A 16732-nucleotide genomic window follows, 5' to 3' on the forward strand; every position below is an offset into this window, starting at 1 on the left:
ATAACTGTGTGTATTATGTGTATACATACATTAAATATATATGTGTATTTGTACTGAAAAAGAAGAGTCTGAAAGGATATATGCCAAGCTGTAAACAGTGGTTACTCCTTGGGGTAGATGTCAAAGGAGAGAAGTACATTTAGTATTTTACATTTAGTAGAGACAGAGTTTCACCATGTTGGCCAGGCTGATCTTTAATTCCTGACCTCAAGAGATCTGCCCGCCTCAGCCTCCCAAAGTGCTGGGATTACAGGTGTGAGCCAACGTGCCCAGCCTAAGGCTGCACTTTCATTATTTTGTTCAGTGTTTCTGGTGGTGATGGTGGTGGTCATGGTGATGGTCACAGTGGTGGTGGTGGTGGAGGTGATGGTAGTGATGGTGATGGCAGTGATGGTGGTGATGGTCATGGCGGTAGTGATGGGGTTGCAGGTGGATATGGAGGTGGTGGTGGTGGTCATGGTGATGGTGGTAATGAAGGTGGAGGTGATGGTCACAGTGGTGATGGTGGAGGTGATGGTGATGGTAGTGGTATGGTGGTGATAGGCATGGCCGTAGTGAAGGGGTTGCAGGTGAAGATGATGAAGGTGGTCATCTCGATGGTGGTGGAGATGCTGTGTGTGTTCTATTTGAAAGCTGTGAGTGATTATAAGGCTTAACTTACCCCATGTTCTGGCAGTGGAACTCTAAAGAGGACCAAACAAAAGCCCCCTGCCCTGTTAAATCATTCTGAAGCTCCAAATACACTGTATTTCCTGACTGAACAAGTCATGCAACAGACAATGTACTGTTGGATATTGTGGTTGTCTTTTCCATACCAGGAAAACTAAACTACATCTCATGGATGAGGCTGTTGTTGTTCTCAGGGTAATTTTGTCTATGATCAAGAAACGAGGGAGCCTATGGACAGGGCAAAGTAAGGTGCAGGAGGCCCCAATATCTCCAGGATTAAGGAAGAACTGGTCCTGGATTCTGAGTTATGCAGATACACTGAGATCCATGTTGAAGGGTGAGCCGGCCCTCACCAGGGAACAGAAATCACGTTTAGGTCGTGATTTAGGCCACCCCTCACCCCACCCCCCACCACCCCATCCAGAGTAGCCACTTCTGATAGCAATTGTAATTTACTCTGTTTAGCTTCTGATGTCCCCAATCCATCACAGCAGACATGGTTGGCTTTGGCGAACCTAGCAGAGCTGTGCTTTGGGAAGCTGCAGGGGGATCCAATAGCTACGGTGGGGAGGGGCAGAAAAGCAGTGACCTGGGATCCTGCAGCCGCTGCTTCAGGGAGGAGATGGGTGGCCGGAGGGGACCAGTGGCCATTAGGGTGGTTTTGTGGAATACACAAACATTTCTTAGCGCTTCCCAGAAAGTATGTGGGAACTCTCCTTTGTCCTCAGGCTGGAGCTCCTACTCCTAATATCTGAATATTAAAGAATATATGCTCCCCCTAAGGTTTGACATGGTCAGGGTCACTTGTCACACTTCAAGAAAACCTGAGTTACTTGCAACAAGCATCATTTAATTTTGCAATTTAAAAAATAATGAATGAAGCTCCAAAGGTAGAGAAGAAGGGAAAGGAGGGAGGGAGGCAACAGGAAGAAAGAAAGTTGAAGAAAGGAAAGGAAGGAAAGAAGAGTAAAAGAATAAAAGACAGAGTGAGGAGTACTATGGCTATAACCAAAGAAGTTGGAAGGAGATAGAACGAGGGCAAGGTCACGGTTGAAATGCACCCCACACCTCAGTCTACAGAGAGGCCCCCGGAAACCTGACCGAGCAAGTTGGGAGCAGGGGCCATCTGCCACAGTCAAGAAATGAGAGGAAGAGCTAGCCCTTTTGCTCGGGAGAACTAGAAATGTGAGGTGGGGCCTAGCAGGCCAGGAGCCAGATGCTAAAGGCTTAGACCTGGCACCTGCCCCAGGTCTGGAGAGGACATTGATGGGGCCTTGAGGTCTCCTTCGCAGCTGCCCAGCTCAGTCCTCTAGGATAGAGAGTCAGTCAGGGAATAAGAGACCTGGAACAAACAGCGTACATATGTTTGACACTTCCTCTGTGCTGTCACTACACTGGGCTACAGAGAGAGATGCCCTGACCTAAAGCCTGTCTGAACCAGGGATCGCTCCATGGAGCTACAGAAACAAACATGGATGTAGGGGCTGAATATAACCCGAACGCAGCTTTGCAAAGTTTTAAAAACGTACCCAGCCACTCACATTCAACTTGGCCAAAAATTCTCCATGACCTCACTCCTTTTTATGAGCAGCTGTCCTGATACTAATCCTGCCTCTTTCCGTAATCCCTCTTTCATGAGACTGAGAGAACACGTCATGAGCCTAAAGCAAATACACTCACAGAGCCCTGCACTTCGTAACTCGCATCACCACTGCAATGCGATCATGCGCTTGTCTAACGCTCCACTGCTGGGACGTAAGCCTGATTGCGTCTCCTGTGTGCACGGCTGGGGCCCTGGCACCAAGCCTGGCACAGGCAGCACTGGGTGCATATTTGTTGAGCGCCTGTTGGCATGCTGCAAACATGGGAACAAGGAATAGGTTAGGTCTGGGAAATTACGTCCCTTCTGATGAAGGCTAAAGAAAAGGAAATCTACTTGGAATTCCATCAGATAGGTATGGATTGGTCATTTAAAAGAATAGAATCACTATGTTAAGTTTTTTTGAACTTGTGCCTCCTGTTCCTTCTCTCTCTCTAATATCCCATAAGGAAGGGTACATGAAAGGAACCTACTGAAGAGTTCACTCAAATCATACTCTTGGGACTAGACGAAACCATCACAGCCTTCATAGCGGAGCTGCCTACTCAGTGTTTCAAACTTTATAAAAGTCAAGTGGTTTTTCCAGCCTCTGGACATGATGAAAGATACCACCTCTTCCCAGTGCATTTTAGATTGGGTGCTAAGACTTGTTCTCACAAATCACTTGCTCAATAAATACTTGAGCACCAACTCTGTGCCAGGCCATTGCAGGGCTCTGGAAATATGACGGCAAACACAGCTGACCTCGCCCAGGTCTCGGGACCTTCAGCCTCACCATCCTACCTCTGCTGGTCCAGGGACACACAGTAAATCAGCCACATGAAGAGGGGTCTCCAGAGGGGCTGCTTCACAATGGAGGAGCCATGACTGAAGCTGGGGCCAGCAGCCACTGGACAAACTCATCTGCTCTGCTTGAGGACACGAGCAGGGTTGTCATGGGTAACACCAATGAAGAGGAGATCTGAATTTTGGGGAAGCAGCCTGCACTTGGAGTTGAGAGGCCCAAGTTCCAATCTCAAAGTGGCTCTCCTCCTTCCATAATTATGTAATCAAGTAGTGAGCATGGGCCTAAGTCTGTGGGAGCTTAGACAAGCTCCAAAATGCAAAACTATGAGCAGAGAGCTTGGCACACTGAGGGCCACCTGTCTTCCTTCCAGAAGTTAGTACTTCTGGGACTAACTTTGCTCTCCATAAAAACCCTCCCCATTGGCAGACACATAGAAACAACCCCAAGGGTCAGGTTTTTAACTTGCCTGAAATCCTGTGGCTTCTCACATCCCTTTGTCTACCAAAAATAATGGAATGCTCTGGGTGACTGACCAACTGAATCTAGAAAGGACGTGAATTGATAACCATGAGCTTTGCCGGGCCCCCAACAATAGAAGCTTCTAAGAAAGGCCATAGATGGGGGTGGAATTTCCATTGGCCCTGGAATATAGGGCCTGGGAGAAAAGACAAGGTCTCAGCACCAAGTCGAAGGTCCTTTCCATGCCATCTGCTGCCCTGAGCAGTGTGCTAGCAAGAGTGGGTACCTGTATATTCTGGCCTGCCTCATACAGAAGTCAGATCATCGTCAGGCTCAAGGCAGAGAATATGGGGTGGCTTCAAGCCCCACCTAACGTGAGGTATTTCTTCATCTCCATCTGGCCCTGCCCAGCATGCCCCCATGTTCCCACACACATCCTCAGAGCTGGGGACAGGCCCAGCCTAGCCATGCCCTACAGATCTAGGACACTGTTGTGGGGTTTGCAAGCACCACAGTAGCTGGCTGAAGTCTCGGGGTTCCGGGTGAGGGACAGCAGGAAGGGGATGTGGAGATGTGTAGTCAAAGAAAAAGACAGAGATTTTCCTGGTTGCTTGACAAACATAAGCCCAGCCCGTAGCTTCAGCCCCGGCTCTGACAACATCAGATCACAGTAAACCTCAGGTCCCTGTTTACTCCCCTTCCCCGGCTCTACCTCCCCTGGTTTCTCAGTGTGTCTACTCTTATCTGGCACTGATAATGTGTGGGCTCTGAAAATGTGCCCTTTGGTCTAAAAGTGTGGGGATTCTAAAAAGCCTCCAAGAATAAATGACTCAATGGAGGCTGAAAAGAGCCACATTGTCCAGATACGTACATTTGCTGGGACCCAGCTCGCAAAGAACTTTAACAATCTTTTCGCAACCGCTGTTCACATGGAGTGAGGCTGCAGGGCTGCCATTCCTACTCCTAGATTCTTGTCTTCCTAGATGCATCGTCAGTCCCTGGTTGGGATTCCAGCACTGAGAGCTGCGCTGCTCCACGTAACTCCTCCACTGCCTCTGAAGACCCCCTTTAGGACCCAAGGATCAAAACCCTACCTCAGGGTGCTCATCTTGTTCTCCCTGTTCTATTAAAAAAAAAAAAAAAAAAAGACGAAAAAAAAAAGACGAAAAAAAAAAGACTAAGGGACTGATCCTACTGCTCTAGTCTCATTCCAAAGGGGTTCCTAGACTTGCTGTTGATAAAGTCGACAACTGCTCTTTGTTTAGTTCTCACTCGACCTCCTATTCCAGTCAGAGGGCTCCTAGGCCACCCCAAATATCTGTGGCTTGCCCACATCTGCACTGTGCCTTTGTTTATGAGTTACCCCCTTGAAGACTTTCCTGCAGCCTCTTTTGTTTGTTTTTGTTTGTTTGTTTGTTTGTTTCTTGACAGTTTCGCTCTTGTTGCCCAGGTTCTAGAGTGCAATGGCACTATCTTGGCTCACTACAACCTCCACCTCCCTGCTGAGTAGCTGGGATTGCAGGCGCCCACCACCACGCCTGGCTAATTTTTTCTGTATTTTAGCAGAGATGGGGTTTCACCATGTTGGCCGGGCTGGTCTCGAACTCCTCACCTCAGGTGATTCACCCATCTCGGCCTCCCAAAATGCTGGAATTACAGGTGTGAGCCACCGCGCCCAGCCTCCTGCAGCGTCTTATCTGTCACGCAGACTAACATCCTTTAAGACATGCTCCCAGCCCATGGCTAGAAAGGCTGCAGAATGTGGAAATTTGATGTCCTAACAGCTCCTGCCGACATGAAAATGACCAGCAGGCTCAGTCATGCTGAAGAGGTTAAACTTCAACTGTTTAAACGCCAACCGTGGAATCTGCAAATGGGTAAATACCATACTCCGTACAGGGAGCCAAAGAATCCGCTCGAAGCAGCTGCTCAATATGTGTCAGACCGGGCCTTAGTTACAGAGCAACACAGACGGACTAACAAAATACATATTCTGATGTTTCATGAACCTGCTACGTCAGGGAGACTAATTGAAACAGCTCTCCTGCCAAGCAGAAAATTCCATATGCAGAAGAGATAAATAAAAAGAGGCTGCGGGCTGTGGAACATCAGAGGAAAGCAGGTCCCTCTGAGAGATGTAAGTTAAATATGTTTAGTGTAATCTGAGATACCCTGGGGCCTCTCCAGCTTGGACAGACAGATGAGGTTACATTAGGAATAACCTGCATTCCACTCCATGCCCTGGCTGCTCGTGATGAAGCCTTAGCAAGGGCTCCATGTCTATTTCTGGCAGTGCCAAGGATGTCTCTTGGTTTCTCATGAACAAAGCTGGTCCTGCCAAGCACCCATGGGGTCTACCAGACCTGGCTGTTTCTTGTCCATACCCAGAGCAGTGGGACCTGCTTGTCGATGCATTGTGAAGTCAAGACCTCTCCCCACTTTGTATGTGTACCCCAGGGCTTTCAAGGATTTTTAGTGAAAGGGCAGTTTGAGAGTTTGAATCATTGATTACCACCCACATGGCACTCAAAAAGAGCTGAACCAAGGGACACATCTGAGCATCAGACATGGCAGGTCATCCTCCTCCCCCAGGATCATCCTCCTCCCCCAGTGACCAAGGCTTCATTACTGAATCCAGCTGCTTCGTCTCTGGCGGAATTCATGTAGTCATGGCTGGTTAAGTCTCAGTGTTAGCCACACCTGCGAGTCCCAGCTCAGGCTTGAGCAGAGTTCCCCATTAAAAGGAATTAGACTCTTTTTCTTTGTTAAATTGCCTTAGGAGGTAATGCTTCTGGACCACAGTCATGGAACACAGACAATTTCTATCACAACATCAGATGTTAATGATATCCTAGGCTCATGCTTGTGTTGTTATAATAGACTGAGAATTAAATTAATTTAAACAATGATATCTATAGAAAAATTATTTTGCTGGGTGTGGTGGCTCACGCCTGTAATCCCAACACTTTGGGAGGCCAAGGCGGGCAGATCACCTGAGGTCAGGAGTTCAAGACCAGCCTGACCAACATGGGGAAACCCCATCTCCACTAAAAATATAAAAATTAGCTGGGTGTGGTGGCAGATGCCTGTAATTCCAGCTATTCAGGAGGCTGAGGCAGGAGAATTGCTTGAACCTGGGCAGTGGAGGTTGCAATGAGCAGAGGTTGTGCCATTGCCCTCCTGCCTGGGCGACAGAGCGAGACTGTGTCTCAAAAAAAAAAAAAAAAAAAAAAAAAAAAACAACAACAACAACAACAAAAACAAAAACAGAAAAATCATTTTAATTTATAGAGTACATACTTTTGTAAAAACTATTAAATGCTTAGAAATTTTTTAAAAAACTGTGCAATCTTCAGTAAATTACCATACTACTCTGCCCTTCAAGGTATTAAAAGAAATAACCCCAAATTCCAATAAGCTCTAACACTCATTGAGTCTCTATAATCTATACTTTCCCAAATGTAATCTAGAAATGAACAACCATAAAAGAACAAAAGAGATAAAAAAAAGTACTGGAGAAATTTATCACCTGCCTCCATGTCTATAAACGTTCCATGGACACAAAATACAATCATTCAAATTCCCTGGAAACCACCTATATTTTTGCAAAAATTCATTCTGACCAACAGTTGGGAACCAAGAACAGGTCTAGAGCTCCTAATTCAGGCAGCTGTCCCAACACAAAAGCAGAGGAGCCAGAGGTGAGTTCTCCAACGCCACACCTGTGTCTGCAAACGTTTACACAAGACCCTTGAATGGAGAACACGCCTTGTAGGGCAAATTCAACTTTTCCAAATGACACTTCTATAAGTTACTACATCTCTGTGAAGGATGCTGGATTAGTATTAACTGTCTTGCAAATACACATACAGAAACTCAGGTAAGGTCAGCCTTACTCAGTAGATAAACCCCAAACACAAAACCAACTGGGTCAGCCTGTCATAACTGGATCCCTCTTGCATGTAAAGACAAAGGTTGTCTTCTTGGAGATGGAGAAGAGTTCAGCATAGCTCGCTTTGGGGCCAACTCAGAGCATGGGTGAACCAATCCTAGCTGTCCTCTGACAAATAACAGCAGGAGTCCTGCCAGGAGCTCCTCCCCCAAGCACTTGGCTCCACAAGGCAAACCTCAGAGAATTACAGGGGAAAAGGGCTCTCCATTTCTCAGTAGGGGGCACCCTGGTCCCCACTGCCACTTTGTTTGCCCTCCAAGGGAAAAACCTCTCAATACCAGGTCCAGGAGCAGCTGGATGGGATCACTCAGAACCCAACCAAGAGCTAATTTTCTCTTGGCTTCAAAATCCATCCTATGCTTGGAGATGCTGGGGCTGGGATTCTACAAACCACATTCTGGCTTCGTGCCCTGATAGGCTCTGCCCTCGGGAGCGCTAGCAGGCATCTGCAAGGATAAGGAGGAAGTAGGAAGTGGCTCCTTGTTCACTTCCTGTTTGTTTCCTGTTCACTTTCTATCAGCTTCCTGTCCCTGCCAGACAGGTTGCTAACCTTAGCAGCACTTTTTCTTCACCCGGGCAGTGGCAACTCCTCCCAGAAACGTTTCAATGCAGTTTTTGGTTTTTCCAACACTCACAAAAGCAGCCTCAGTGGGGGTCCCCTCAGAGACACCAACAAAACAGCTCCCCAATTCAAAGGCGGGGGAACCATCCCCACAGGGGCTCTCCTCGGAGCTCAGAGATACCAGCTGCATTGAGCAGCATCCCCACTCCCCCACCTCAGAAGTCTGAGATTCAGCCCCGTGTCCCTTCTCCAAGCAACTACCTTTCAATGAGTCCAGCATCTTCCTCTTGTTCCCAAGTCTCAAGTGTGATGCCTGCTTCCTGTGGTGCTACCTCCATGCATACCTTTGTATTCCTTTCCTGCCCTTTACTGTCACCTGGTTAATCATCCTTTATATTATCTCTAATAAAATAGCTGGTGTGATTTCTATCTCCTGCCTGGACCCAGACGAATCACCCACATTTTGGTCCTGAGCATCTGTGGCAGAAACTAGAGCCAGGGACTGCCCAACCCCATCAGAGAGCAGTGTGGGAGGGCACACACTCACCCACCCACCTACAGCTCACATTCTAATCTGGTTTCTCTCAACCAAGCTCTGCATGAGCAAGAGCAAGTTCAGATTTAAAGGACACCATGAAATGAGTGGTAAATGGAGCTTAATTGCTGTATGTTCTTGGGGGATGGCTGCAGGGACCCCTAGCTAAACATTTGCATGTTTCTCCTTGTTGGTCAGTAGCGAACTGTAGAGAGCATCCTCATCACAGGCTTTCGGGCAAAGATGATCTTGTTATAGTTTTCAGCTGGACAGTCTCTGGAATCCGTATGTAAGCGTGTGGGTTCTGGGATCATGGTAGAAGCCATGGCCGATACCGAATAAGCACCCCACATTGATAACGTGGATTCTGACAGCATGTCCCTGAACACAGCTTTGCCGGAAGACTTGGACGACTTTCTCCTTTTTGGCTGAATGACGCTGGAAGGTTTATTCTGCCTAGATGCCCAGGAGCTTTCTTCAAGGGCATGCATGCATTCCAGTTCTCTAGTTTTGCTTTTCTCAATGAGTCGTTTCACTGTCTGGGAGGTATAGGTGACATAGGCTGGCCAGGGGTCGTGTTTTTCAAGCAGCTTCCGGGGAAGTCCAGTGTTTTCTGTGAGTCCTACCAGCAAAGAAAGAGAAATGCAGGCCATTTAGAGGCAGTCACATGCAATAGCTCAATTCTTCACACAATGGGAAGGCCTCGGAACCAGATTTTGAAGTCCTCCCTATTTTGCACCCCTTGTATTCAGTCAGAATAAAATCCAATTCAAAGTAGGGGAACAGAATGACATCCTAGAAAGTATATCAATTAAACAATGACAGAATCGTAAGGAGCAAGAGACAGAATCAAACAGACCTGATTGATTTTAAATATTTGCATAACCTCAAATTGTTTTACCCCTAAACTTCTATTTTTTCACCAATAAAAGTGGTTAATCGAAGGCCTGACAACTAAAGAAAATAATTATTTCAAGGGCTTGGAACAGTACATCTTAGTGCTTAAAAGCATGGGTTCTATACTTGTCTGCTTCAGATTCCTACTCTACCCTTTTCGTAGCTGTGAACCTTGAACAAGTTTCTTAACCTTGCTAAACTTCAAGTGCCTCATCTGTAAAATGGTGATTAGAACAAGACAAAGTTCATGGAAATTTCTTGTGGATTAAAGATAATTTATGTAAAGCTTTTAGCCAGTACATGACATGTAGTAATCAGTAAATGGTACCTAAAACTTTTGGCTATGTCTCCCAGCCCAAACTGTTTCATTTAATCCTAGTTACACCTTATAAGGTAGGTATTCTCCCCATTTAATAGAGGACGAAACTGAGGCTGACTAGCTTGCACGACTAACAAGTAGTGGGTTTGAACTCAAGCTTAACAAGGCTCAAAAAAACACAAAGCTTTTCACTATGGTTGCTGGCCAGAAGTTTGGGGTGTTTGCCAAGAGGGGTAGGTGTTGCTAGAAATTCAGTCCATTAGTTTATCAAGCAGCCTGTTCCTTTACAGATCCAAAATCATGGGCATGTCAGTCCTTCCGATCTTTCATTTGCAACGTCACTCTATTTAGCAGAAATGATTCCATTTCTCTCCTGCAGCTGCTACCTTCCTCTGTGCTCTTATGTGGTGCATTCTTTCCCTAATTCTCTATTTCTTTGGTCAGTTCAACTGGAGTTTTGCAGGGAGGGGAGTTAAAAGAGTCATCTTGACATCTCCAAACTGAATGCAGTTTAAAAAAAAAAAATGCTGTCAGTGGGGATAATCAAGTGAAGTGTAGGTTGTATTCCCACACTACCTCGTGCATGTCCAGGAGCTGGAGCTGGTCTGGGGACAGAGCTGTCAGTAAAGAATGTGCTGTAGAAGGATTCCATCTCCCTGTAAAAGTCATGTGTGACATTACCTCTCACTAGAAAATTCTCGGCAAGGCCTCCAAGCACAGACTGTTCACCCTTGCCTCCTCCAAGCAAATGTAAAGATCTTGTGGGATAGGGCATTTGCATGAATCTGGCAGAGTCCAAACTCAAATGCCGGGAGAAAAACGAGCAGCAACCCCCTTCCATCTCCTGAACATGCTTTGTTCTCTGCCAGCATAACAAGAGTGGCCGCCCAGTGGCCTCTTCCCACTGCAAATCCTCCAACCCTAGACAGCCCCAGGGCAGGAGCTTCCATTGGTAACGCTCCCAACCCTACCTTCTTTCTTCATCCTTCTTGCATCCATCTTCTTTTTAATATTTACTGATTTCTTAACATCACAGGTCCGGATTCCTATGGGAAAATACGCTTGTTAGCCAGAGCCTCCTCAAACTGGCCTGAGTGTAGGAAAGTGATTAGTAGCCACCCTGAGGGGGAGGTCCTAAGTCCTATATGGTCTCTGCATCAGGCTAAGGTGACTTCATGCCCTGAGAAGAGGACATGTTTTCTGTGGAGCTGGAGACAGGCCAGGTGAGCCCCGCAAAGGCCTGCAGGCATGGCAGGAAAGAGGCTGGGTAGGCTGGGGGCCGTGTGGAGGCTGGTTCACAGAGAGGAAGTGGGAAAAAAAAGTCCCCATTTCAAAACCTTGCTATCTCCTCTACCAGATTCCGAGAGTGGTCACATTACTACAAGCACGACATCCAACCTGCACTTCTCAGCCTGGAATCAGGGAGAGAAGGTAGCAGAGATGGGCAGCAGCCAGGAGTCAGCTACCGGGGCCCCAAGCCCAGGCTGAAACATGGAAGTCTAATGCTCTATGGGGCCATGCAGGGGGGGAAATCCAATGGAAACCGTGATGTAGCGCTTCTCAATCTTGAGGCTGCATCCACCTGGAGAGATTATGTTAAAGCCCAGATTGCTGGGCCCACCTCTAGAGTTGCTGATTTAGCAACCACTGTTTTAAACCAAAACAGGGAAAGAAAAAAAAAACTACTGGAGATTTGTAAGGTTATATTATTAACTACCTAGAGACAAGAAATGGGTCCAGGAGATCTTTTTGGTTCCTTTCCAACTCTAAGACAAATGCACATACCTAAGAGTTCATTACATTTCTATACTCAATTTTGCCGTCTCTGCAGCGTTTAAGCACTTAAAAATGCCATGAAGCATTTCCACTATCACCTGCAAATGCCCACTGAGAAAGAGTCTCAGATGATTCTGAACAGCTCCCAGATGATGCTGGTGCTTTTTGGTCTGGAGACCACACTTTGAGAACCATGGGTCGAAGGCAGTGCTTCTCAAATTTTAGCAAGCACTAGAATCACCTGGAGACCTTGTGCAACCACAGATACCCAGGTCCCACCTTAGAGATTCTCATTCGGTAGGTCTGTTTTGAGGACCTGAGAATTCGCATCTCTAACTAACTCCTAAATGATACTGATGTTGCTGGTCTGTGGTTCATACTCTGAGTAGCCCCGGTTTAGACTGAGTAGTGAGTGTTAAGCCTTTTTTATCAGCTCCCACATACTCGTGAGGACTGACTCGTTTCTGCATGGAACACTCCTCTGAGATAAACACTTCCCAGGTTTTCATCCCCCTTTTTCCCTAATCAAGGAACTATTGTGGAATGCTAGTGAGTGTGTCATTAAAAATAAATTCCACTATTTTTATAGAGTAAATTACTCACACATTTCAGCCTTTTTTTAATAACACATCTAACAAAGGATGGCATCCCGGAGATTCATTCATACTCCAAAAAAAAAAGAAGGCATTTTTTGGTCAAACCTATTTACAGACAGATCTTACGGAGTCCCTGCTGTAGGTATCAATGACAATCTTCCACAACAGTGCAGTTCTAGAAGAATTCACAATGTCATTATTCTGAGGCTAGGGAAGAAATAATGCTCAAATAGTCATCTAACCTAGAGAAACTTTCATGTCATCATTTTTTTTTAATTGTAAGGTAAAGCATCTTAGTTTTCCTTCTAAGACCTACTATAGGGCCTCGGAATTTAAAGTCATCCATTCCAAGTCCCCCATAACACAGAGCAGAACACGCAAGTGGCCACTCAACTTGGGCCTCTCTCTACCTCTAGTGGAAATAGAACTCTTTACTTGTCTTCCATATTTTAGCATTGTCAGAAATTTCTTGGCTGGGTGCGGTGGCTCATGCCTGTAATCCCAGCACTTTGGGAGACCAAGGAGGGTGGATCACCTGAGGTCAGGAGTTCGAGATCAACCTGGCTAACATGGTGAAACCCTGTCTCTACTGAATATACAAAATTAGCCAGGCATGGTGGTGCACGCCTGTAATCCCAGCTACTCAGGAGGCTGAGGCAGAAGAATCGCTTGAACCCGGGAGGCGGAGGTTGCAGTGAGCTGGAATCACATCGTTGCACTCCAGCCTGGGCAATGGAGTGAGACTCCGTCTCCAAAAAGAAAAAAAAGAAAGCAATTTCTTCATCTTCTCATATGTAAAATAGGATGCCAGATGGTGGAAATATGTTTCAGCTGGCAGTATTTGGGAGATTTGGGAGTCATTTCTTTCATCATTGCTTCTAAGTTTCTAGTTGATGAACCTGAAGCCTGAGGAAAGCGCGGTCTTGGTCAAACATTGGTTTCCAGACTTGTGTGCATCTGTGTGACCCACCACTCTGCTCAGAGCCTCTGGCCAGGACTCACCTGACCCCTACAGCTGTGCCGTGTGACTGATAGGACAAGTCTACAAATGGTGGGTTTTTCTCATGCCTGCTGAAGCAGGGACTAGGAAACCATAGAAAGAACCAAGGGAGGGAGTGTTTGAGACTGCCTCAGAACTCATGGGAAGGACTTGTTTGTTTGAAAATAACAGGAGACAAATAGTTGACATTAAGTCTGAAGAGAAGCTGTGGGCTTTTATAATTTCCTTCAATTCCAGCACAAAGGTTCCATTTTGTGTCCCTGTAAATGAAATGCAAACCAGCAGTCTACAGACAGAAACAGCATTGACGGGAGGGGCAGGAGGCAGAGTGTTGAAGCGGCTTTCTTGTTTTTCCTACAGACACAAAGCCGATGTTCAGACCACTGGGCTTTCAGGGCCAGCTCCCCACTCCCCCCACTCAATCTCTCATCCCACCATTTTCAGAATCTAGTCTGATAGACTGGGTTTGGCCTAGATCATTCAATTACCTGGAACGTGAAACAATCCATCTTGATCACCTTCCTTAACTTCTTAGGACCCTAGTGGTCACTTACAAAATGAGGATGAGGATGAACTCCTGTCCCAGAGAGACACAGTTCTGTAAATTTTTTTTTTTTTTTTTTTTTAGAGACAAGGCCTCACTCTGTCACTCTGGCTGGAGTGTAGTGGCACGATCGTAGCTCACTGCAGCCTTCAACTCCTGGGCTCAAGTAATCCTCCTGCCTTCACCTCCTGGGTAGCTGGGACTACAGGAACACACCACCATACCTGGATAATTTTTTCTTTTTTTAAGTAGAGACAGGGGTCTCGCTATTTTGCCCAGTCTGATCTCAAGCTCCTGGGCTCAAATGATCCTCCCACCTCTGCCTCCCAAAGTGCCGGGATTATAGGTGTGAATCATAACACCTACCCCACAGTTGCTTTAAAAATATCTGGAAATTGCTTTCTTTGCCACGTCTACTGCGAGAATGAAGACCGTTCTCAGCCATCAGACTGCCAACATTCTAGAAAATGTTGACATTACTCTGAAGGGACACACAGTTATCGTGAAGGGCCCCAGAGGGACTTCAATCACATCAATGTAGAACTCAGTCTTCTTGGAAAGAAAACAAAAAGGGCTCCGGGTTGACAAATCGTGGGGTAACAGAAAGGAACTGGCTACCGTTCGGACTATTTGTACTTGTGGACAGAACATGATCAAGGGTGTTACACTGGGCTTCCGTTACAAGTTGAGGTCTGTGTATGGTCACTTCCCCATCAACGTCGTTATCCAGGAGAATGGGTCTCCTGTTGAAATCTGAAATTTCTCGGGTGAAAAACACATCCACAGGGCTTGGATGAGACCAGGTGTTGCTTGTTCAGTATCTCAAGCCCAGAAAGATGAATTAATCCTTGAAGGCAACGACATTGAGCTTGTTTCAAATTCAGCGGCTTTGATTCAGCAAGCCACAACAGTTAAAATCAAGGATATCAGGAAATTTTTGGATGGTATTTATGTCTCTGGAAAAGGAACTGTTCAGCAGGCTGATGAATAAGATCTAAGAGATGTCCAGCTACAGAAACAAGATGCTGGATGATTCCTAAGACCTATTTGTGATATTAAAAGATGCAATAAAAGACCTATTGATTTGGAAAAAAAAAATGTCTGGAAATTAAAGTGCTTCTAAACCAGTGGTCCCCAAACTTTGCAGCACATTGGAATCGCTAGGGATCTTGGAAAAATACAAATGTAGGCGTCCACTCCCAACATCATGATTTGATTGGAATGGGATGCAGTACAGGCATTGGAATTAAAAGATTCCCAGACAATTTCTTTGTGCAGCAAAATTTGGGAAATGCTTTTCTAGAATCTAAAACAAAATACCACTGAAGATTTATAAAATATTATTATTAACTACTTAGAAACAGAAAACGAACCAGGTGCGGTGGCTCACACCTGTAATCCCAGAACTTTAGGAGGCCAAGGTGAGTGGATCACTTGAGGCCAGGAGTTCGAGACCAGCCTGGACAGCATGGTGAAACCCTGTCTCTACTAAAAATACAAAAATTAGCCAAGCACAGGCTCGGCACCTGTAATCCTAGCTACTCGGCAGTCTGAGGCAGGATAATTGCTTGAGTCCAGGAGGAGATTGCAGTGAGCCGAGATCACCCCACTCCACTCTAGCCTGGGTGAGAGAGAGAGAGAACGGGTCCAGAAGGTCTTTTCAGTCCCTTTGCAGTCCTAAGACACATGCTTTCATTCAAGAATCCCTGATTACAGTCAGCAGTGCATCTCAGGAGCTTTTAAACATTTAAAACGGCCATCGAGTACTTCCACAACCACCACCTGACAATAACAAAATTGACTTAGATCAAAGAAGAAGAAGCGGTGGCTTTAAAGTCCAGAGCTAAGGAAACTGTGGTCGCCATGGGATTCTCATGCAAATCTAATGAGCTCACCCTCTCTGGCCACAAGCTGCATCCTTATCTCAGGAAACCATCTTGCAAAAGGATTTTACGGGTTCCAGGCAGGATAGATGGATTAGTGCTCTGGCACAAATCGACCCCACTCAGACTTTTTGCCCCACTGATGCTGTGAAAGTAGTGCCACTTACATAGTCATGACGAGTGGATTATTATCTCAATCTAGTGTTTCCTAAACCATGTCCCACAGAATGCAAGAGTCTCTCCTCAAGATGTTAATAGGTATTACTTAAAGAAAAAGAAGGGGCCCGTGGCAAAAGCCGCCCTATAAAGCCATATAGATTGTTTAACCCAGGAGTCGCCACATCTTCTAAATTGTGCAAGATTTCAGGCCTGTCCTCAGTCAACTAAGTTAGAAAAAAAAAAAAATTGCCACGTTAAAAAAAATTCCTTTGGAGCAGGATTTTCAGTCTGTTGTATGTTAATTTGTTCTGTAATTCTCCAAAAGGAAGACTGAATATGCAGCATCCCCTAATCTCATTTGACCAAGGAATCACTCATTCATTCATTCATTTATTGTGTGGGGTATCTCATGGAGCTAGAAACCAGTGACACATTTGTGGCGATTGTGAAACAATGTTCTTCTCCTGCCCTTATTTTGGAATTGCAAGCCTCAGAGAACGTTATGGAGTAAGAGGATAGAATGATGAACTTGCTCGGGATATAACTGGGTCTTCAATGAATCACCTCCTCTGAAATCAGCTGCAGAGTCCCCAAAACTGTCCCTATGCAGAAGAACAAGCTCCACTAGAAACAAGACCCGTGTTCCTCTGTTCAGCCTCTTTCCTCTCTTCTCTGCTCCAATCTGCAAGGCTTCTTTTGTTTGTCTCACCTCTCACTTTTCTCCCTGAGCCATCCCTAGGTGTCTTGCCTGGCCCCAGAAGGAGAATCACATTTTCTCAAACAGGAACCTGATGCAAAGCCTCATTTCACCTCTGCATTTTATCCTCTTTAACCTTCCACCTCCTCCCTGCCCTTAGCTTTTTTCTTTTTTTTTTTTTCCTACCCTCTGGCCACTCCTCATTTATTTTTGGCTAAAGAGGAAGCTGCCACTAAAGCCAGAAGTGTCTTGAAAAGCTCATCTCTGAGATCTGGAAGGATGCTCCTGGGCAAGGAT

At 45.9% G+C, this 16732-nt stretch overlaps 1 protein-coding gene and 1 pseudogene across 4 annotated transcripts in view; one reads left to right on the top strand and one right to left on the bottom strand.

Moving 5' to 3' along the window:
* Window positions 1–6780: 6780 nt before the first annotated feature.
* The window catches only part of CDRT4 (CMT1A duplicated region transcript 4), a 74236-nt gene continuing 64284 nt past the window's right edge, over window positions 6781–16732 (bottom strand). For 2 of the 4 annotated variants that reach the window (XM_015437672.4, XM_045375319.3), the window contains exons 3-4: window positions 10752–10826; window positions 6781–9186 (exon numbers count right to left, since the gene is read on the bottom strand). In XM_015437672.4, the coding sequence (XP_015293158.3) occupies window positions 8759–9186; window positions 10752–10826 (503 nt within the window). In that variant the 3' untranslated portion in view covers window positions 6781–8758. The remainder of the gene's footprint in view (window positions 9187–10751; window positions 10827–16732) is intronic. The other 2 variants (XM_065532805.2, XM_065532806.2) reach the window with 1 other exon arrangement.
* LOC102136920 (large ribosomal subunit protein uL6 pseudogene) lies at window positions 13975–14794 on the top strand (annotated as a pseudogene).

Source organism: Macaca fascicularis, chromosome 16 (assembly GCF_037993035.2).
Source record: "Macaca fascicularis isolate 582-1 chromosome 16, T2T-MFA8v1.1".
In the NCBI taxonomy this organism is placed as follows: Eukaryota; Metazoa; Chordata; class Mammalia; order Primates; family Cercopithecidae; genus Macaca; species Macaca fascicularis.